The 23,855-nt window shown below is 34.9% G+C and overlaps 1 protein-coding gene across 1 annotated transcript in view; it reads left to right on the top strand.

Moving 5' to 3' along the window:
• The window catches only part of LOC117571874 (homeobox protein 13), a 77,513-nt gene that overhangs the window by 41,741 nt on the left and 11,917 nt on the right, over positions 1–23,855 (top strand). Inside the window, exons 3-5 of the mRNA XM_034254334.2 lie at positions 409–1,810; positions 23,122–23,242; positions 23,483–23,638. Of these exons, the coding sequence (XP_034110225.1) occupies positions 566–1,810; positions 23,122–23,242; positions 23,483–23,638 (1,522 nt within the window). The 5' untranslated portion in view covers positions 409–565. The remainder of the gene's footprint in view (positions 1–408; positions 1,811–23,121; positions 23,243–23,482; positions 23,639–23,855) is intronic.

Raw genomic sequence — 23,855 nt, 5'->3', positions numbered from 1 at the left:
TGCGCAATGCGCGATGCTTCCGCGCTGTCATTGTTGCTTTTCCTCCATCGTTTCCATCGTCGTAGTCGTAACTAACTTAACTAACTAGTTGCTGTTCTTGCTGATGCATATCCTATTACGGTTTCCGTTGCGGTCGCCGTCGCTTAAAAGATTCCACAACACACCGAGAGGAAAGACGAGAGTCGAGAGTGGCAACTGAAGATGCCGCTTGGTTTCTGATTACCCCCTCATTACACCAGTCCCAGAGTCAAGTTTGCGTCTTTTTATTTGACTTGCCAGTGCCAAATGCAAATTTGCTTTAAGTAATGAGTTTCTGTTTTTTTTGTAGTTATATTTTAAGTAAGAGCATTAACTGTTCGATATGGCAAAGCTTTAATATCGTTTATTCTCTGTCTTTCTCTTTTGCAGCAGGACGCAGCATTGAAACTGAAACTGAAACTGAAACCGAGTCGGAACTGCAACGACAACTTCAAGCAACTGTCATTGTCTTCTGGCTTGGCAGTGGGCAACATTTTAATTGAAAAACTTTTGCCAGTTCCCCAATCCCCATCCAACTGACTGAAATATGACTGTCAAATTGGCGAAACTCTTTGGCAGCAGCAGCAGCAACAGCAACGGCGGCGGGAGCAACAATAAATCTAACAACAGCAACAGTGCGGCAACTAATGCAAGTGGCAGTGTTGCAGCAACAGCTAATGGGCAACAACAGCCGCCGCCATTGCCGCCACCGAATGCCAATATGAAGCTCATCAAGTACTACGATCCCCATCATCATCATCATCAGCATCACAATCATCATCATCATCATCAGCCGGCGGCAATGACCATCTACGGTCATGCGTATGAGTGCAACGTGGATTTGGAGGATGACTACGATGACAACAACATGTGCATGCAACGCAATCATCCGTACAACAATTCGCAGCGTCCGCTGCTTGGCGAGCGTCGTCCGCAGCTCACCTTGATGACCGCAGTGGGCAAAAAGAAGACAGCAGCAGCAGCCACACCAACAACAACAGCTCCCATGGCTGGGATACCATTGCCAGCGCCACCATTGCCACCACAGCGACAGCTGAGCAACAACAGTGCTTGCATCTCGCCCTATGTGCAACAGCAGAAGCGCGATAGCGTCAAGGGATTGCATGGCTTCAATGACTTTGATGTGCTCTCACAGCAATACAATCAGCATTTGCAGAGCAGCCCGCACATTGGTTATCCATACGGTAGTCCGCCGTCGCCCACCGTGCAGTCGAGTGACTTTTGTTTCGACACCGACAGGCAGCAACGCGAACGTGAACGCGAGCAATCCTTTAAGGCCATTTCGAGCAGTAGCAGCAGCAGCAATAGCAGCAGCAGCAACAACTCGACAGCCACCACAAAATCGAATTGTAGCTCCAATTCGGCGCCACGTTATGGCAACGTCAGTGGGTATCAGGATACGGCAGCAACTACACCATATTATCTAGAGCAGTCACAGCGACACAACAGCAACAGCAACACAGTAACAGCAACAGCAACCACACAGTCGTCACGTTTCGAGGATGATTTCTGCACGCGTCGCAATGTGGACTTTGTGGCAAGTCAAGCAGCAGCAGCAGCAGGAGCAGCAACTGAAGGTGGACCCTTCATCTTTGGCATCTCACATGAGCAACAGCAAACGGATTATGGCCATCGTCGTTGCAGCATCAGCAGTCAACACAGCAACAACATAATTACCAACTCGAACAACATCAATTGCAAAACCAACAACAACAATCTCAATCGGCCTGTGATAAATGCCACGCCCACGCTCAAGGAGCACAATGCACTGGTAAGTAGCCGCCATCATTAGATCTTTATTTTTGCATTTCCTTGCCTCCTTGCCCCCTCCCCCTTAAATTTGGCCAGACTTTGTAGGGTAATTAGCATTTGCTGCCAAGCCAAGCAGCTTCAGATTTTCTCGCCTTCGCCTTCGCCTAGTAAAAGTTGCTTTCTCTCGTCCGTTATGGCAGATAAAATTAATTAGTGCGTTTTATGCAATTATTTCATTTTGAGAGTTTTATTTTTAATGAGCCAACAACAAGAGCAGGACACAAAGTTTAGCTTCACCAAATGCTATCTAATTAACATCGCACTTTAAATCTTACCATCCGGCCATCTATGGCACCTCTCTCTCTCTCTCTCTCTTTCTCTCTCTCTGTTTATATAGCATTGTTAATTACAGCAATTCAAATACAGTTCAACAAATATTTCGCTCATTTTATGTAGTTTGTGATGATTTTTTCCATTTACTTTTTTTGTGCTTTTTAATTTAAAAACGAAGAATTTTATTTGCTTTAGTTGTAGGAAATTTTAATTGCAATGTGAGCGCTTCAATTAAATCATATTTCTGCTAAAATAATTACGGAAATATGTTTTATATTTTATGTAAATACTTTGTACACACAAAGGTACGATTTTAGTTGGAATTTTGGTATATTTTATATTGTAAATAACATAGTCAGATGCTTTCAGATTGCTTCATAAAGATTGCAAAAAATGGTTGCCAACAATGATTCCTGAAAATTTGGAAACAAAAACTATAGAAGTTATTTAAGAAATACTTTGGTTTGGGAAAAAATCTGGTACAATCTGGTATATGGTATATTTTTAATGTACTGTATAAAATATCGAATTTGACATATTTTCAGTATTTTGTGATACACTAATCCGGTATATTTTACTTTCATTATATTTTACTCGGTAAAAGTATTGAGTGTTCGAGTATGTTGTGAAGATCTGTGAAAAAGTGCAATGAAAACTACATGAAATCGTTACAAGTTCTTACAAACGGTTCTCATAATCGACAAGATGAAAGAACAAACTGCGACTAGTAAACACTTTGCAAGCAAAAGGCTTTAAACCGCAACAACAATAACAGATTGCAGTTCTGAGGCAGTTGTCAGCTGGCAGCTGATGGCGGCTTGAGAATTTCACAGCATGCAAAGCAATTACAGATCTCTCTCTGTGAGAGAAAGAGAGAGAGAGAGAGAGAGAGAGAGTCTCTAAGAGACTGAGTCTGGGAGTCGTGAGTGAAGGTGGCAAGCAAACTTTAACAATTGACTGTTTTGTTGGCGGAGGCCAACGTCAGGGCTTAAGAGTTTACCGTTTGTTGCTGCTGCTGCTGTTCGAATGCTGGCAACATTTTCATTGCACAACTGTCTATTCTGATAATGGGCAAGGCTGCTCACCTACGCGTTGCCAAGCTGCCGACTGCAAGCAAACAAACAAACTGATGGACATACAAAACGCAAGAGTACAATTCTGAAAGAATGGCTGAGAAAGGGAATAGTAATGGGAATCAGAAGCAGAGAATTGGAATGGAAATGGAGAGAATCGGAGAATGGCGGCTGGCAATGTAAGCAGGCACACACATACACACAGAAAGCCATGTCAGTGTCTGTCCGAGGCAAGTACGCAGTGGCTTTCATAGCTGGCCAAAGCTTCAACAGACGGCGATGACGATGATGATTTGACTGCAACAACTATTTTTTTTTTTTTTTTCTTTTTTGCTGTTGCTGCTTTCCCCTCCACTTCCCATTAATGCCAAGCAAATTAAAATGTTGCGCAAATAAAATGTAAGAAATTTCCACGTTGCTGCTGCAGTGAAAGGCAATGAACGAACGAAAAAGAAAATAAAATTAAGGAAAACTGCTAAGGGAAGAGCACAAAAAAAAGAAAAGAACTGAATTGCGCTCATCGAGCAAAATTAAAACACATTTCGTAAATTAATAATGCAATGAATGCATGAGTCGCCGACAGAGTCAGACAGCCAAAAGAACAGAGATAGGAAGCAAAAGAGAGAGAGAGATAAAAGAGGGAAGTTGTCGCTAGAACTTTGCTCAAAAATGAACTGAGTAACCAGCCAAAAATGCTGCTGGCCGGAACAACTAATGAACCCAACTAAACGAAACTGCGAAACTACGAAACTACGGAACTGCAACTGATCCAATTGATGCTTAGCACAAGAAATTAAGCTAATTATAAATGCTTCTCGTCTAGAAGGTCATCAAAGTCGAGGTCGCCACGATCAAGTCTCGATGATGATGATGATGATGTTGGCTGGCAAATCGCACGTTTCACTTGCGAGATGAATGAACAAGACGTGTGAGAATATTGCAGTCGAAGATGCTTTTATTAAGATATGCAAATGTGTTTTTTATGCTAATAGTATTTAATTGAGTAGCGCGGTGAATTTCAGTTCTGTGTGAAATTCAACTTTTTTTTAAGAAAACATTTTTTGTTTGCGGTTAAATAGAATAAAATACTAAAATCAAAGATAATAAAATACTGAAATAAAATAATATACTAAAATCAAATATGATAAATATATATAAAAAATATATGGGCAATTCTCTGATGTCGAATGCGACATTTGTACGCATTCAAACTGAAAAAAAACATGTGCCACGACATTATTTTAATTTTGTAAAAATTGAAACTTATAGCTCTCGGTTAGCACTATAATTGGTGCTAAGATGGATTTTGGGCAATTGTTCGTTTTCAAGAAAATTGCAAAAATGTTGCGCATTCGCACGCGACAAAAACAGAAGTTACTTTTTCAAAAACCAGTTCAAGCACTTATTTCAGCGAAACGTGATGAAAGATTTTAATGCAATTAATTTTAATGTATTATGCATATATTTATCTAAATAGTGTATTTGGTTTGACTTAAAAATATTAAGTTGTCTTTTTTTAAATTAAATTTTAATCACTGTCGCACGCGACATGTCGCACGCGACATTTTTTCCATCATACTTTTTATGCTGTTTTTTTTTTACTTTTTAAGTTCATTTGAAGAGCATATGAAGCATTTTCATAGTTTTTTAATATATTCAATATATATTTTTATTTTCAACTGAAATTTCATACTTTAAAAAATAACTTTAATAAAGGTAAACAAAACGAAATATATTCATAACATGTACATAAGAAACATAATTACCTATCTTAAATTACATCATTAATGTCAAAAAAATTTTTTTTATGAATATACTGTTCTAGTAGATTTCGTTTGTTGGCCATTTCAGCAAAACAAATTCATTTGGTTTATAACCGGTATACTGTGCACATTCATTCTATCATTGTTTTTAATGACAAAGTCTCAATTGGCGCTTATGACATGAAATTTATATTATTTTTTGCACATAAAAAGAGTAGGCATCATCTACACTAAAAAAAAAAATAATTTAACGAAAAAAAAAAAAATTTTTTTTTTGCCATGTCGCACGCGACAAACTTTCAAAAATTCTTAAAAATGAAGTTGTGCTTATATTCATTCAAATTTTATTTTATTATATTTGGTAGCAAAAGATGTGTTTGGACACAATTTTGCATGCTCAATGGACAAAAACTTTAGATGCACTCATAACAAATGCTGTTTTTCACTGTCGCACGCGACAAAAATAGAAGCTGATTAGCTGAAAAGAAATTTACCGTTATTAGCTATTGCATCATTTCTTTTATATATTTTGTATATTCCTTGGATATTAAACAAGATATTAAACTAAGGGTATCAATGCATATTGACTCCCTTTAAGGAAATGAATCAAAACAAAACTTGCAGTAGAAATCTTCAAAACAGAACTTTTGCTCATCTTCACTTTGCACTTTCTAGAGAATTGCCCATATTATAATCAAGTATATTAAAATACCGAAATAAAATAAAGTACTAAAATCAAATATAATATATACTGAAATAAATCAAAATGCTAAAATTAAATATTTTATTTATTTGTATTTTATTTTATTATATTAAATTTAATACTACATTTAATAGAGAAGAGAGTACTGGCTGCTGGGGCCTTCGACTAAAATTAAATATACTAAATCAAATATAATAAAATACTAAAAGAAATAATATACTAAAAAATAAAATAATTTACTAAAATAAAATAAATACCGTAATATTGGACATATTTTGAGTAGCATAAAATCAAATTTTGTTAACCAACCTTTTCTTTAAATTGTTTGTAGGTCATTTTTTTATTCTATCAGAAAGTAAATTGTAGGAAGTTGCATTTATTTAAAGCTTGAACTATAATAAGTTAGTTCATACAAATATAATATTATTTTGATTACAAAATTAACTATTTGAATGAACTATTTTTACTCGTTAAAAGTTAAATTCTATCGTATAACAGCTCATCCATAACTTTCTGAGAATCACTTGTGTTTAGTAGCTAAATGAACTGTAAAAAGTCGAATGTACAGTTGTTTTTCGCTTGTCAGTTAAGTGACTTTGACAAATACTTAATATTTACATTAATTTCCTTTTGCACTTAAGTGAAAATGCGGCGCTAGGCAAAATGAAATTGACAACTCACAGTGAAGTCGCTTAATTGCCGATCTCCATGCGAGATGGTGACAAGTGTTGGTTCTCATTATTTTAATTGGCGGCGCCAATATCATTGGCAGCAACTCCAAGGGAGCGAAGCAGCGAAAGCGATCGAAGAGAGTGAGGAGAAAGTACGATGTGAGAGATGTAATTGTGCATACTATATGCTTGTATTTTGTATTCGCATCGACGATTGCAGTTAAATGAGCATCATCAAATTACTGCAACTTATGCCATTCTCCTTTCCCCAATTGACGGAGTTCATTAAGTAATTGCCTGATGCACACTTGCCACACATTGTAATCTTTCCTTTTCTTGTTTTTTTGCTGCCACACATTGTATGAAAGTAAAGCGGCAATTGCTGATTTCAAATGCGATGCCAAATCGGGTCATCATTGGAATCGCATTGATTTGTCATAAACAAGACAATAAATCGCGACTATAAATAAACTGAGCCATGAATGTGCATTGTGCTTTTGTGGCAACTATAATAGTGTGCACAAGGTTGCGGTTTACTGCGACTATATGCAACAGCCTCACAAAAACAGCTTCAACTGCAGCTGCAACAATAACAAGAGCAACTAAAAGCGTAAAATTCACGAAATCGATTCAAAACGAATTGAGAGTTCATTGATAGCCTTTCAAATCAATTGCAATATGCTAAAAATGAAAAATTTAGTGTTCATTTGTTAAGCAATAATAATAAAAACAACATTAAAAACACATTTGATTAAAAGTAAAACGACCATTAAAGAAACTGATTTAAAAAGCAAATGAATTTAACTATGGAAGAAACGTAATTGTATAAAATGTTTTGGAGGAAGCTTAAAAGTACAAAAAAATGTCAGTAGGTAATTTATATTTCAATGCGAAATTTATATTTTTAGTATATTTATATTATTATGATTTAATATAGAAGATTATGAATAATAACAATATGTGAAAATTGTGGATCAATTTTGTATTGATCAGAACAGCTTTGATTAACATATTATATTAAATTTCGTATTTTTTGATATTGAGATACAAGAACATTACAGATTCAAAGAAGTTGTTGAAAATCAAGATTTTCATTTGATTGGAATCTGAGCAATTCAATGATTTCTTCTTTGAAAAACTGGCAAGATTATCGCAGCTCCTCGAGTGCTCTTAATAAGCTTTGAAAGTTAAGAAGTGGTCAGACATGATAGACAAGATAAAATATAGATTTGCTGAGAATATAATTAATGCCAAAATGCAATTGCTGCAAATGAAATGTTCGATGTAGATTAAGGCCATGTAATTATGCAATTTCGATAGGATCTTGATGGCTGTCGTCTGATTTATATATAATCTAGTATATTCGAATGCGATGTGAATAGTTCATTGACTAGTTAAAGTGCTGCTGCTGTTGTTGCTGTTGCTGAGAGATGGATTACCTGAGTCAACCGCAAAAGCACGAAATAATTTGTTACAGCAGCTGTGTTGTCTTTGAAAAGTTGGGTAATTGAAATCAATGCGATTGTATGCGTACTTGTTGTTGTTGTTGTTACTGTTGCTGTCTGCTATTGCCACATAGTTAAGTTGTTGGCTCGCGTCGCACTGTCTGTGGCAGCAACAGAGCACGACTCGATTCCGACGACTTGCAGTCAAAAGCTACAACTTTGCTGGCGAGATTCTGCTTGACCAGCCAAGCAAGTTGGGGGAGCTAAAGCTGTGAGCTGTGAGCTGAGAGCTGAAAGCCAAAGCCAACTGTGTGCTGTGGGGTTCCGACTGGGCTATCAACTGGGCTATACTAGATATATATACTATGTATGTATATATACAACTGCTGCGCTCACCAAGCCGGTTTACGATCTGACCATGAGCTGGCGTCGTTTTGACTGCAACTGCGACTCTTTTGGACTCTGGACTCTTGAAATTTGCCAAGCTTCTCCTCCTCCTCCGCCTTCGTTTCTTGCTGCAGTTGCAGTTGTTAATAAAATTTACGCCGCAGCACGCCCAGTCATTCTTAGCTTTGCCTACCTTAACTGCTCGTCGTTGTGCATTATTTGATTAAAAAGTTTCTGTTGTTGTTCTTGTTTTTTTTTTTTTGTGGAGCCGCTTGAAGAGGAAAAGTCTCTCACTCGCTCACGGAAAACATTTTGCAAACAAAACCCAACTCTGACTTTAGTTTTAAAGTCGATAAGCACTCAAAGCCAGACGAGACGAGATGCCATGAAAGTGAACTGAAAGTGGATAACGCCTCACAAAAATATCACCCCAGAAAAGGGGGTAAAGTAGGTCTCGTTCGTGTACTGACAGTACTCACTGTACTGTGTGTAGTGTGGGTGACTTTGCTGATGTCAAAGATGTCAACTGTTGTCAAAGTTTGTTGTTTGCTACTTTTAGTTATGAAGAAGCGCGAGCGTTTGTGACCCAAGACACGCCGCAAATGAAGGTCAACGTCTGTAATTAATTGACAGAAATTCTCGACATTAAATGTCAAATTAGTCACTGTGAACAAAACGCGAGTTTAATTTAGTTTATGGTTACCAAAAAAAATATGATGAAAAGTGCATTTATGCAAGTGTTGCACAGTGGTCAAAAGAGTAAAGCAAATTATAGGAAAATCAAATCATATAATAAATTAAACATAAAATTGATAATTACAAAATTATTAGCATAATATTATTGCGCAATCCGAATTAAAACATTTTTATTCAGCCTCTAGTTACAACATTTTAAATTTTAGAGTCATTTATTTTAAAGAAGTACAAAATAATAAATTAAAATATGCCAAAGATTAAAGTAATCCAAATGATGACAGAATAAATAAACTTTAAATAAAATATGATAGATATTAAAGTAATGTGAATAATGCAGAATATATTATAAATATAGTTATTTTCTGTATAAAGAATACAAAAAAAAAACAAAAAATAATAATAATATATAATGAGACAACTAAAATATGCTAGAGGTAAATTTCTAGATGCAGAATATTCATAAAATAATAATATAATCAAATAGTTTTCCGTTTGCATATGCATAAAATAATGCAATTATAATATTAAGTGTTAACTGTAATGTGAACCGAAAAGTTCTCGAATCAGTTCAGTCTCTAGTTAATTTTAAATGCATTTGGAATTAATGTAAATTGAAACACTGCCGTATTCTCACAGTGGCTTCAACGACAGCAGCAGCATTGTTACACTCACCGCAAGTAGTTACATGCGGTTTGCTGTGCAGCTAAGTGCAAAATTGGGGTCGTCATCGTCATTATCATTATCATTATCATGATGATTATCACTATGATGACGAGCCAGTAGTCGAAGCCAAAAGGCCCATCGCATCATCATCAGCTTGGGAATGTTGCATGGCTTTTGAAGGATGTCACTGGTTAGATGTCTAGATGGCTAGGTGAATGGCTGGATGGATGGATGGATGGATAAATGGATGGATGGATAGATGGGTACAATCCACGACAAGGCTTAGCATTCGTGGCTGCCGCTATTGCATGTGTAATTTGCTGAATTTTTAATTATGACACATGGCTCGACGGAACTGAAGAGCAGACATTCAGACTGTCAGACAGACAGACAGACAGTCAGTCAGTCGTGACAGCGATAGACACACTGATAGAGATAGCCATAGAGATAGTGACAGCAACAACAACGTGCTGTACCTGTCAGCTAGAGTAATCAGTGAATAATCCGCCATGTTGCAATGTTGATTTGCCGCTTGCCGGTTGCAGTTGCAGTTGCTGTTGGCAAATGAAAGCCGCTTAATGGCTCACAGTAAATCAATTTGAATGAAATAGAAGCATATTTAGATTGCGAAAGTGCTGTCACGAACTGCTGTCAATCTTTGCACAAATATGCCAATACTTTTTATTCAACTCGACTCGGCCAATGAAATCGATAATCGATTGGGCCAAATGTTAACAGTTAATGTCATGCATTTGATCCCGATCTGAAACCGATGTGTGCTTAATAAAAGCAAAACAGTGCGGTATTAAAATATACTGAATTAATATACTAAAAATACTTAAATAGAACGAAAAATGTATTTGGTCTCGATTTTCAATAAACCAAAACAGTGTGGTATTATTTAAATTAAATATACCAAATTAATATTCTCAAAATTCCTAAAATATATCGAATAATATACTTCGTATCGTTTTTTCTCAAAATATTCCAAGATGATTTACGAAAAATACTTAAATATACCGAATGATGTATTTGGTATACCAATATAACTTTACATTAAAATATACCAAAGAGTAAATTGACAAATGCTACAAAAAATTCGACTTTAAAACAAAAGGTTGTTAATTTTCGTTAATAATAAACGTTTTTAAAGAAGTTTATCCTATTATATTATCTGTTTCTATTATAATTTTATTTATTTCTTTTTATTTCTGTCTGATCTAAGTTCACTAATTGTTTTCTCATTTAACTACATATAAATTTGCCACATATTTGCTTAATTAGTTTAATGAAAATATGTATAAATATCGCAACTCAGAAATCACAACGAAATATGTTTGCTGTCGCCTTATTCAAACGATATCTCCATTTTCGCTGACTGACTGATTGTCAATCAATGCAGCCGTAAAAGCAAAAAGTCATCAACTTTTTTGTTAGCTTTTCGTAGTCTCAATTTACGATACTATTTTGAATAGTAGACAGCATAATTGATGCTGTGTATAGTAGTTTTTTGTTATCCCTCATTCGTTTAGTGTGCAATAACGAATTGATACATTTATTATGTTTCTTTTTTTTCGAATATCGTAAACTAGATTATGGACTTTACTTTTTTGCACTGAAACCAGATTAATTGCGTGTAATGGGAGATAGTATTTTAGTTGCTATCAAAACAGATTTTATTTTAATTACTTAGTTCTTTTTTTGTTGAGCTTGACTGCATGTGACTTTAATGTATATGAAATAGCAACAATAAAGTCGTGCTCATGTTGCATCTCTTTACAATTTGCTGACATTTGCAATAATCTTGTATTTTCTGCATTGTTTTTGCTCCACTGTGCGTGCGGCCGTCTTTGCCGCAGTTGTCATCATCAATGTTCCAATTTCAATTGCATGCAGTATCAGTCTCTCTCTCTCTCTCCCTTTCTGTATCTAACTCTGTCTAAATTTATATATATTTCTATATGTATTTCTTTCGCTATTCTTTTTGAATTTTTATTGGGTCTGTCAACAATATTTCTTTGGTTTTCTTCTTGTTTGTTAGTTTTTTCGCATTCGCGCAAAAGTATGCAACAGAAATTGACAGTTGGCAATGAAAAGGCAACTCGACTAGCCGCACACTCGTCATCGAAAATTAATTATAAATACAACAATTTGTTGCTAAGCAAATCATTTGAAGTGGCTACTAATGCATTAATTATAATTAATCAGCTTAGCGCACAGTCTGATTGCACTTAACGTGCGTAATTTTGTGCATATTTTAATGGGCGACTAAATGCGTGCGAACTTCAAGCATGATCGACCTGAGTTATACTGCATAACAAAGCAATTTAAATGGGATTTTGTGTAAAATTGTGCAGGGTATAACTTCACTTGTATTTGCATTATGTTGAGCACTTTTCACTCGCTGTTCTGACTTGCCTCGCGATACACATTGATAGACATATTTTTTTCGTTGCATCTTTTTTTGTTTTGTTGTTTTTCGTGTTGTTGCTGCTGCTGGCAGCCAACTGCAGGTTTAATTAAAGCGAGCGCTCAGGCATATGCAGATGCCTGCAACTATGCACGCGTGTGTGTGTGTGTGTGTGTGTGTGTGTGTAGGGTGTGTTATTGCAGACTCTATTATACGTAGCTACAGTGTGTGTTTGTGTGGTCCTTGTTGTTTGCTTATGGTTTATTTTGTTGGCCTAGGTGGATCAGCGACTTTACACGCAATCTGCTGATGGCTACACAAAAAAAAAAAAATCCAACTATAAAAACAATAAAACAAAAACAAAATGAGAAAAATCCAAACAACGACAACAGCAAATTTAACAAGTGGTGTCAATTTTTACTTTTAACATCGACAGCAACAAAGCGCGAGCTGTGCAGACTTCTTTGTTATCGTGTCAACAAATTGCGTGGCTGGCAAAAATGTCACAAGGGGGGCGGGGGCGGTGGCGAGGGGCGTGTATTGCTATTGAATGTGGGCGTAACAATGTGCGGCCGGCTATGTAATGCAATTGTCACAATATTCAAATAACTAACGACAACTTGCCAGCCAGCCAGCCAGCTATCTGACAGATAGTTGAACTACGTGTAGTTGCTGCTTGTGGCACACTCTTCTACGTGTTGCATGGCTGCGTGTCCTGCTTGGCTGCTTGGCTGCTGCTGCATGATGCATTGATTTCATTTGCAAGCAATGCCAATAATACGCAATGCATATTGAAACAGCAATCGATACGCATTTGTTAATTATACCCGCTACCCAAGGAATAGAAAGGTATTTCAACTAGTTAGATGATTTCGATCAGATAAAAATTGGAGAAGTTTTATAAGAATCGGGTTTTAGCTGCTTTCGCTGAACATCTGGTATATTTTGACATCTATGGTATATTTCGAATGTAGTACTAAATACAAACTTTGATATATTTTTATTTTTTTGTTTTTTTTTTCGGATTTTCTCTGCTTTGTGAGACAATCTGGTATATTTTGCATTCTATGGTATATTTCGAATGTAGTATATGACTAATATACCAAATATAGCCTTTGGTATATTTTTAGTATTTTTGAAGTTTTCATGACTTAGTTGCTTTGACTGACAATCTGGTATATTTTGAATGTTGGACTATATCAATATACTAAATGTAACACCCAGTATTTTTAGTATTTTTACGGTATATTATTTGGTATATTTTAAAAATAACACACTAATATGCCTTTATTCACAATGCGTAGCGGGTATTTCACAGTCGAGCCCACTCGACTGTAGCTTTCTTATTTGTTTTAAAGTGTTCGAAAGGTGAAGAGCGCAAATACGCTTGGAAAAACTTGAATTGAATTCACAAATAATGCAAATAATTGAATTTCTGTTTTTCAATAAGATGCATCTTAAAGATCGACACAAAAATGTGAAATAAAATTGAAGAGAATTAAATGTGATTTATTTCTTAACTGAAAAATTCATTTATTGGTTGCCAGAAAATTGCATTGATTTCCATTTGAATGGCAAGTTTTGACTTAAAGCATTCGTTTCTTTTTTTATGCTGTTTTTTGTATTGTGCATAATATTTGATTTATTTTGATGAATTTTCACTCTTTGACGCAATTCCGGTTCAGCAAAAAAGAGAGAGAGAGAAAGAGGACCGTAATTAATTGAAAACAATTTATTGGGGAATGGGAGTTATTTCCAATGATTTTGCAAGCTCATCTCGTCGTGCGTCTGATGATTTATTGTAAGTTGTTTACCTTTTTGCACAAAATTACTTAATAATAACAACAACAGCGAGAGAACTTTTGTTGTGTGTTGTATGCCTGTCGGCAGCAAGGAAATAATAAATAAATAAGTAAATTGCAAAACAGGTTTGCTATTCACCTCTCTTTCGTTCTCTCTCTCCTCTGTCTCTCTCTCTCTCTCTCGGTGTGTGCTGGCAAATTAAATTAAAACGTCGCCATTCTAACTGGCTAAAAATATTTTCCGTTTGCCGAGCGTATAAAACGAAAGTCAAAGCCAAGTTTGAAGTTTTTGGCATCCAACTTTTTGCGTAACAAACTTTCCCATTGTGTTAGTGTGTGTGTGTGAGTGTAAGTCTGTATGTGTGTGTGTGTGTGTGGGCGAGTGCGTCTTAAACTAAATAAGCCCCGACGAGCTGGCAGCCAATGTCAAACGTTACTGAGTTTTGTGGCACCCTCCTCGAACTTTTGGTCTCAGCTCAGGCTTGTCTTCGCTTCGCTTTGCTTCGCCATCTCCAGCCAGCTTCTTTGGTCCAGTTCGATGCTCGTAAATGTGCAACTTTTTAATAATTTCACTCAAGACAAGCCGACACACCAAGCAACCAACGAACCAAGCAACCACCCAGCATGCACTTTTTGCCATAAAAAAAGTTTTGCTTAACCCATAAAACTGGAAATTCCAACACTGACTCGAATAATTGTAGATAAAAACCTTCTTGAAATAAATTTTAAATGACTTCTAATTAAATTTGAAAAATTGTAATAATTTCACTAATAAATAATTATTATTTGGGCGCATTATTTGTTATTAAAAAGAAACAAAAGTCGCTGTGAAACTTTCACCAAAAATGTATTTTGTTAAATAGTAAATATATAAAACAAAAATTCATCAGATCATATGTATCGCATATTAGATCATATATATATGTGTATTATATAGCAACTGTGCGCTGCTTCAAAATGTGAAAATTCTAACGAAAAAAGTGTAGCATACTTTTTGGGGTCAGCTTTTGCTGCCGAATTGCATGCTCAGGTAGCCTCCAAAATTCGACCCCAAAAATCACAATATGCTTTAAAGCACGAATCAAAGCCAAACTCTGCAATATTTTGTTTGTGTGTTTCGCTTGAACACCTTACGACAAACGCAAAGCGAAGTAAAGCAGCGGGGCGACATTTTTTTTTTTTTTTGCTTTTCGTATGCGCAAATTTTTGCCATTAAAAGTTTGGCATGTAAATCATACTTAAGAAGCGTACAGAGAGGAGGGGGAAAAGGCAAGCAGACAACGAGAGAAACTTGAATATAAAAATGGGTCAAAAGTTACAACGAGACTGAGCAGAAAGAGAGAGACAGAGAGAGAGAGAGAGCGAGCGAGAAAAATGTTGCCAAATGTCAACAGTAAAGTTTAAAATACATTTCGAGTGCACGCATTTGAAATATGAAAATGAGCGAATAGCTCCGACATTTTTTGATTGCAACAGCAGCTGTCTGCGTGAGAGTGTGCGAGTGTGTGTGTGTGTGTGTGTGTCTGTGTGACACACATTTTGGGTCACAATCTTAGGCAGAGAGAGAGAGAGAGTGGGGGAAGAAGAGGCTGGGCTAAAAAAGCTGTTGACAGTCACATGAATTGTAATTTACATGGCCCGAAAAAAGGCATCGTAAACTCTTGTTTGTGGGCCATGATGTTGTGTCTGCTGCGAATCGTCGAGTGTGTTTTTGGGCAATTGAATAAATCGCCAGGGATGCGACACACACACACACACACACACACACAGTCTAATACATAAACATACATTGTCGTTGCGTGCGTCCATTAAACTGCAGGGGACACAGCACACACACATACACACACACACACACACACACGAAAGTTTGGCGCACATGTGCAAACTTGTTGTGCCCAATAATTTTGTTAAATATATATATTTATGTACGTATATATGGAAATTTGTGTGGCTGGGGAGTTTGTTAAACGCAGCTGCTGTCGCTGCGAATTGTAAGTGAAATTGATGAAATTATCATTTATGGATTCGTTGTGGTTGCTCTTGTTGTTGTTGTTGTTGTTGTTGCCCCATCAATATACCAGAGAGAGAGAGAGAGGTTGACTTAAATATTTCATACTATAAACAAATTGTGTGAGTGACTCTCCCTCTCCCTCTCTCCCACTCTCTCTCTGTCTCTTTCGCTGTGGGCTATATAAAATGATTGCAAATTATGTGACACTCAATTGGCTTTTATATTATTTCATCGCATTACGTTCGCTTTAATGCGTTGCACTGCTTAAATAAATATTTTTCGACATTTTTAATAGCCAAGAGATTGCATTTATTTAAGCTACTCGATTCACTTTTCATTTATTTCCAATTTATTATTTAAACGTGCTGAGCCCAACATTAAAATCATAACTCAAACACCGAAACTATGTAAATAAATGTTGTGGAAATTTAATAATAGAAATAAGTAAATACCTGCAAAAATTGACAAAAAATTAATAATAGAAAAAATGAAGTGTTTACAAAATATATGTAATAATTGAAATTATGAAATACGTAAACAAAATATTGACTAAAATTACAAAATATAAAATAATTAAATACATCGAAAAATGTAGTAAAATTTGATAATAGAAAACATGAAACTGCAATCAAATTCAGTGATTGAAGAAATTAAAATCATAAACAAAACATGAAATTCATAAAAATAAGCACAATTTAATAAGAACAACAAATAAGCATGCTTTAAATATCAGCAACTAAACCAAAAGTCAAAAAACTAAATTATACTTAAATAGCAAAATATGAAAAGCCTAAAAATAATAAGTACAATTTAATAATATAAGCAAATAAAATTCAATAAGAGAGTATAACGAAATTTAGTAAAATTTAATAATACAAAATATTTATATTTAGAAAAAATATGAAATTTAATGATATTTTTTGGTCAAACAATTTCGTGTTAAATTTAAAGATTTCAATTAAACATAATTTGCATAATTCCTTTAAGAGGTTGCTTCTCTCAGAGAGTTTCTTTAGTTTTGCGTCCATTATATTATTATTATTTATTAGATAACCATTAACGAAATGATTACATATTATTATTTGTACTTTTGTTGCTAACAAATTTCAAATTCTGTTAACCTTTCGATTAATTTAATGAACTGAAGTAAAATAGACAATTGCCTAGTTAAATGCAAAAACAATTTACCGATCGATTTATGGCAATTGAAATCGTCTTTGTTTTTGATAAATAAACAATCGTTGGATGCTATTTTAATATTTATAAGCAAGGCTTTCTAGTTGATCCAAAGGCAACGAGCAAACGTTGACAACAACATTTCCATTGTTCAATTTGCGGTATAAAAATTAATGTGACAATGCCACGCACAAAACGTAAATACTGCAAATACATAGAGAAAGAGAGAGTGAGAGACAGTTAGAGAGAGAAAGATAGTAGAAATTCATTGATAGTGAATTTGAAACAGAGTGAGGAAGAACGAAGAGAGAGAGTGGACTATAACTAATTATGTTAGTCGACTAAATTGACATTTCAGCGTAAAGTTATTGGCAGATAAATTGCAAAATAATAATTAACAAATACACACACACACACAGCAAAATATTAATGCAAAATTTATTTGTTAAATATTTACGAGTATATGGAAAAATAGTATAGAGCACTATTTTACAATCTTTTATGGATTATTTGTCTTTCATTTGCTTGTCAATTTGCAAAGTTCATTTGACAGCAAAAATATCAAATTACGTTTGGCCTAAAACAGACTGCGATAGAGAAAGAGAGAGAGAGATAGCGTAAGAAAGGGAGAGAAACTTTTGTCGAGAAAATTGCAAACAGAAAAATTTTAATGTGTGTTTCTATTTTCATTTGCGGTTTATTTGACCACACTGAAAACAATAGCAACAACAACAACGATGGAGGCAACAAATTATTATCGAGCACAACAAAAATATTTGCTTTTCGCTTCGGTTTTTTGGCAGTTTGAGGATTTTGCTTTTCCGAAAACAGTTTCAGCTTTTCACATACGCTCAATTTTGCTGCTGACGTCAGCTGCTGTTGTTGTTGCTCTTGTTGTTGGTTGTGTAATAATAATATCAGGTTGGCCAAACATCATATGTACTATATATACTCTATATATATGTTTTTCCCCCCCACCTGTGTCTCTGTCTGTCTGTCTGTCCAGCGGCTTTTGCTGGCAAAAGGAAACTCATTTTGTGGCCGTATTTCGCCCAACATTTATTACTGTTGTTGTTTTAGTAGCAGCAGCAGCAGCTTCGAATGTTTAGTTTTGCGGTCTTTTTGCCACACTTTTGCCTTGCCCCCCGCTCGTTGCATGCAACTCTTTGATGCAATAAGTGGCATGCCATTTAATAGACCACAATTTTGTTTGTTTGTAGTTGTTGTTGTTGTTGCTGTTGCGAACGAGGTTACCGACAACATTGCGAAGCACGCAATATTTGCAACAACAACAACAGCAACGAATACATTACTTTAACTATTACCAGTAACAACAATTATGATTACACAAAATTGCATAAAATGGGAGTGACCCACAAAAAAAGAAAAACAACAGCAACGAATAAAAAATTAAGTGAGGAATAAAAAGAAAAGGACAACTTAAAGAAAGAGAAAGAGTCAAGTAGTTGGGAGTAGATATTGTGACATTATCGCTTAACAAGCGGAAAATGCGAGCGCGCAACTTGAAGCGATTCAAAACAAGCTTTCAAGCAGCACTTGCCGCACCTCCAATTCCATTTTTTTTTTTTTTTTTTTTATTCGCTTCCTTCCAACGAGAAGTTGAAGTGGCTGACGACGACGACGCACAGCAGCAATTTAGATATTGATTTAGATAGCGTCTGGTAAATACTTATGTACTTACCCCCCGACCCCAAACTCGACCCCCAACTACTATATAGAGTAGTATATGTCCAGGAGCAAGAGCAAACAGCAGCAGCAGCCACTCATACACGAAACATTTCGATGTCGATGTCGATTTCGTCCTTACTTTTACCCACTTTAGTGTGTGCTGATGACGATGTCGTCGTTGTTGAAGTTCTCGTTGTCGTCGTTGTCGTTGTCGATGATGATGATGATGATGTTGATGGCGTTGTTAATGGCTGCGGACAGATGCCTCGTAATTGGCAATTGTGCAATGATTGATTTGACATTTCCATTCGATCATTAGCATTAAACTACTCTTAATTAATTGGCCTGCAATTGCAACCACTCACTTAACACACAGCGACAAAATACGCACAGCCCGGCGATATTCTCGAATTCACTTTTGTGGAATTCTGTGTGCAGCATTTTCTTCATGGCTTCTTCACAACAATTGTTATTATTTAAAAGGTGTATAAAGTGCTTAATAAATGCCATAAAGTGCAAGCTGGAATTATGTAAAGTTCAACAAATTTCTTAAAAGAAATTTTGTGAAAAAATGAATTGAAATTTTAATGGATTAATTTTTAGGGTAAAATTTCAAATTGATCTTTAATGTTTGCTTTTCAAAATATTATTTATTTATTTAAGTGTTTGTTTATTACACAAAATAATATAATAACTACTACTAAAGCCATCGACTCAACTTCAAAATACCAATTAATACATACTTAAATCGAATCCAGTTTTTAGGTAGTAATATAATAAGAAGGAAATTGCAAAATTCAATTCACAAAAATTTTATTGTAATTTTCACAATGGCTGTACAAGAAAAATTATATCTTAAAACGTTTTATTTGCCATTCAATCGCTTTTCAATATCTTAAATTTAAATGGAATTAAGTTTGCCTTGTTTTGTCGTGAACTTGGCCATATTTTTATTAATATACTTACATCAAAAAGCAATTCAATTCATATTTTTATTTTTTAATAAAACTTTTATTTTCTTATATGAAAATTTAAAGACATTTGTTAGATTTTCTGCCAGCATTTTAAAATGTTAGTCGACTTCATCTAAAAAGTAATTTTCATTTCAGTTTAAAACTGAAGTTACTTTTCATCTGGTTTTCATGGTTTCAAAAAAATTGCTAAAGTTTTCAACCATGCGAATTGGATTTCAAATCAAAATATTTAAAGTTTATTTAAGAATTCAACTCGTAAATTTGAAGACAGTTTTCTCATTTTCCATATTTGAATATTATTCTAGAAGCATTTTAAAAAGTTACTGCAGTTTATAATAACATATGTAAACTGAATTTCAGCTTAAAGTAATTTATTTTAATTTATGTAATGCAATTTAAATCATATTTTAAAGCTAAGCAAAATGCGTTGAAATTTATTGACTGTGGAGTTTACTCTAGGAAATGCGCTTGATTTGCCACAAGCCTTTTTTTATGCACTTGCACTTTGGCATTTTGCAGCTCGCATTTATTACAGATCATTGAAAAATCAAGCGGCAATATGATGACCTACACTATGGGTGAAAATAATTGAATTACATGAAATTTAATTAAATAAAGCTCACCATTTATTTATTTTTTATTTTTTTTTTTGTTGCTTTGGACTGTGCAACAATATGATGCCGTTAATTAATTCGAGTGCAGATTGTTGACCATTTAACAGCAGCTGGGAGTAGAGCAATTTATTAAACTCGGTGTTTATAAACTGTGCAGCGTGTGCAACGTGCAACAACAAACGATAAATGTGCAACTCATAAATTAAGTCTTCAAAGTGCAAAAATTGTAAATTGCAACAGAGAGCGCGTTAAAATGTGCGAATTGTGCAAAAGCAGCAAAAGCGGCAAACGCACAACAAACAGCGCATAAATCAAAATATTGCAAAATGCCACTCGACAAAACAATTTTCGCTTTTATTTATTTACGTGAGCCAAAAAAAAAAGAAGTGAATTTTAATTAATTCTTTATTGCTGCTGTTGAGGGCGTGGTAAAAAAAAAACAAGAATGCTGTTGCTCTTGCTGTGGCTGCTCAGCTGCTAAACCAATTAGCAGCGCAGATGTGAGACAAAAGTTGCGACAATTGTCTGACGCGAGTTGAATTCTGTTGAGTGACTTACTCTCGTTGTACACGCTGTCGTATACGCAATGCGTCAAATGTTTCACAGCATCATCTTCATTGTTGCCGTTGTTGTTGTTGTTGTTGTTCGCTTAGATTTTTGCATTTCGCCTTGAGGCGCGTTTTGCGTGCTGTCGTCGCCTCCTTCCCTCTTCCCTCTCCATCATCTTCTCTCAACTTCTTGACTAATTTATATGTGCATATTAAATTAGCCCAGAGCACAGCGTAAAGTGTCGCGCTTGGCATTAGTTCACACCCTCAACTGCACACACAGGGGGGGAGGGAAACATTTCAATGCGTTGGCTGCTTTTATTATTTAATTGACAGTCTCAGACTGCCACACACACACACACACGCACACATGGCGTATGCGCAATATCATTTGCCTCCGCCTCGTCACTAAAACCAAATCTCTGCGCAATTCGGTTATTGGCTAACCACAAAACGAGAACGAGAACGAGAGCGAGAGTAATATATGCAATTTTATTCGAATAATGAATCAAAGCCATATATAAAATATATATCGAATGCTGCTGGAATGCAGCAGCAGCAGCATCAGCAGCAGAAATTCTCTCTTTTGGTTTTGGACAAACAATGCTTAACCACACACACACACACACACACACTCGCACACACACACATTCGAAATGCTTTTCTACAACTAATTGCACTCAACGAAAGCGTTTTAGAATGCATTTATCTAAAATATGCGTGTGTTTGTTGTGGCACCCTTTAAATATATAATAAATGATTGTTGAATTAATTAACGTATTCGATTGCTGCTGCTCAGAGCTAAAAATTCATTTCAGAGCATTGCAAACATTTTTGGGTAATCGCGTGCTTTTATTGTATTCTAATTGATATAGTAATTTCTATAATTATTGTGCAACAAAATCAAAATCAAATCTATTGCAAATATTAAATATTATGAAAGATTTCAAATATTAATTAGTAATTTCATAATTATGACAAGAAAGTGTGATATAAGTAAATAAAGTAGTAAATTATATATATTAAACTTTTTTGTTTAATATATACATATATACATAGAAAAATGTAATGTACTTAAAATACAAATAAAATCACAAATCACTTCATTGCAATTGCAATTATTAAATTAGCATGAAATATTTAACATCTTGTTTAATAATTTTTTATATTTATGATAAAAAAGTGTGATCTAAATAAATAAAAATGTAATTATAAAGTGTGATATAAATTTGTAACGTATTTAACTATTTAAATTCCATTTTTTGTTGAATATAACTAAAAATTTGATGTACTTAAAATGCAATTAATTTAAAATCAAATCAAAACATTTCATTCCATACATTTTGTTATTGCATGGGAATTATTAAAGTATTCAAACTATTATTTATGCATTCGATATTCATGATACTATTTTATTTATTTGCATTCTACTTTTTATTGAGATAATTGTTATATCAATTTAATTATTAGATATGTGCTTTAAATGCAACTAAATCAAAATCAAATCAAATAATTTCACTGCAATTACAACTGTCAAACTTATTTACGGGTAGTAGCTGCCAATATGGTATATTTTGTACTATATGGTATTTTTTAGAATGTAATATTATTAAAATATACCAAAGGCTGTTATAGTATATTGATATTATATTGATATACTAAAAATAACTCTCGGTTTATTTTTAAAAAAAATTGGTATAAATATACCGAAAGCTTTTTTGACATATCGATATACTTAAAATATTCCTCAGTATATTTTAGTATTTTTTGGTATATAAATTCGGTATATTGAAAGAATAATAATCTTGGTATCTCACAGTCGAGCACACTCGACTTTTGTTTTTGTTTTTTTAATAAAGCTATGATTATTATGTGCTTAAAATGAGAAGAACAAATTTTTAAATAATATTAATTAATTTGAAAATATTTTTCTTTAAGCATTTCACAATTTATTTGTATTACACTTTTTTTTGTGTCGAGTTGGGAATTTCGTTAAATGTATTTTTGTTTCGCTGGACTTAATTATGCCATTAAAAGTGACTTCGCTACGTGCTCTGCTTTCAGGACTTAATTCAAAAGTATGCGCAATCTGCAAATAGTTTTTAAGGATTGCCCCTTGCCCCTCTCTCGAGCTGTATTGTGTCAGGCATCGATCAACTTTGGCCATTTTATTGTGGTGCAGTTGAAGTTGAATGTGGCACGTAGCACGCTGACCAAATGGATGTTGTTCTTGTTATTGTTATTGTTATTCTTATTCTTATTGTTGTTGACTCTGACCTCCGTCTGCGCGTTCATTGGCATTTTCATTCTCTTGCCACAGCACAACAGTTGTTTCATCTTTTCCCGTCTCTTCTTTTATTCTTTCATTGCAGCAACAATCGCTGAGTGATACAAGCGCGGACAGCGGCAAAGGTGGAAAGTTTTTATTGCGAAAACGCAAATCGAAGAAGACAGCAGCAGCAGCAGCCATTGTGGCGAATGCTGAGCACAAAGGTAAGAAGAAGAAAAAGAATAAGTAAAACAATGGCCGCAATTGCAAATGGCAGCAGACAATGCAAAATGGCGCCAAAGTGAAAATGGTGCAAAAGTTTTCAATTGCCATCATTTGTTTGTTGTTCTGTTCGTGCATTGTTTTTAATTAATTGCAATTTGCAAGCAACTAATCTTCTCTCTTCTTCGCACTCTCTCTCTCTCTCTATCTCTCTCTCTTTGCTCTGCATTGATTCATCGTAGGAAAACAAGGAAGACAACAGCAGCAACAACAACAGCCTTCGATAAAATGCGTTCTGGTTGGCGATGGCGCCGTTGGCAAAACCAATTTGATCTTGTCATATCTGGAGAATCGATTCAATCCGGAGCATGTGCCGACGGCATCAGATATTTATAACGGTAAGTTGCGCAGCGAGCGAAAAACCGTGAAAACCGTGAAAATGCGAAAATGTGAAAATGTTGATTGCCTGCCTGCCTGCGTTGCTCGCGTTGCTTTTGCCTGCGCCTCGGTGTCGACTGCGCTTTTCAACAGGTTTACTTAATGGCATTTTTCGGTGTACACACACACCTCCTCCTTTTCTTCCTCTTCCTCTCCCTACAAATATATATATTCTAT

Source organism: Drosophila albomicans, chromosome X, assembly GCF_009650485.2.
Source record: "Drosophila albomicans strain 15112-1751.03 chromosome X, ASM965048v2, whole genome shotgun sequence".
In the NCBI taxonomy this organism is placed as follows: domain Eukaryota; kingdom Metazoa; phylum Arthropoda; class Insecta; order Diptera; family Drosophilidae; genus Drosophila; species Drosophila albomicans.
Note: the sequence above shows the minus strand (reverse complement) of the source record. Positions and strands in the feature narration are given on the sequence as shown.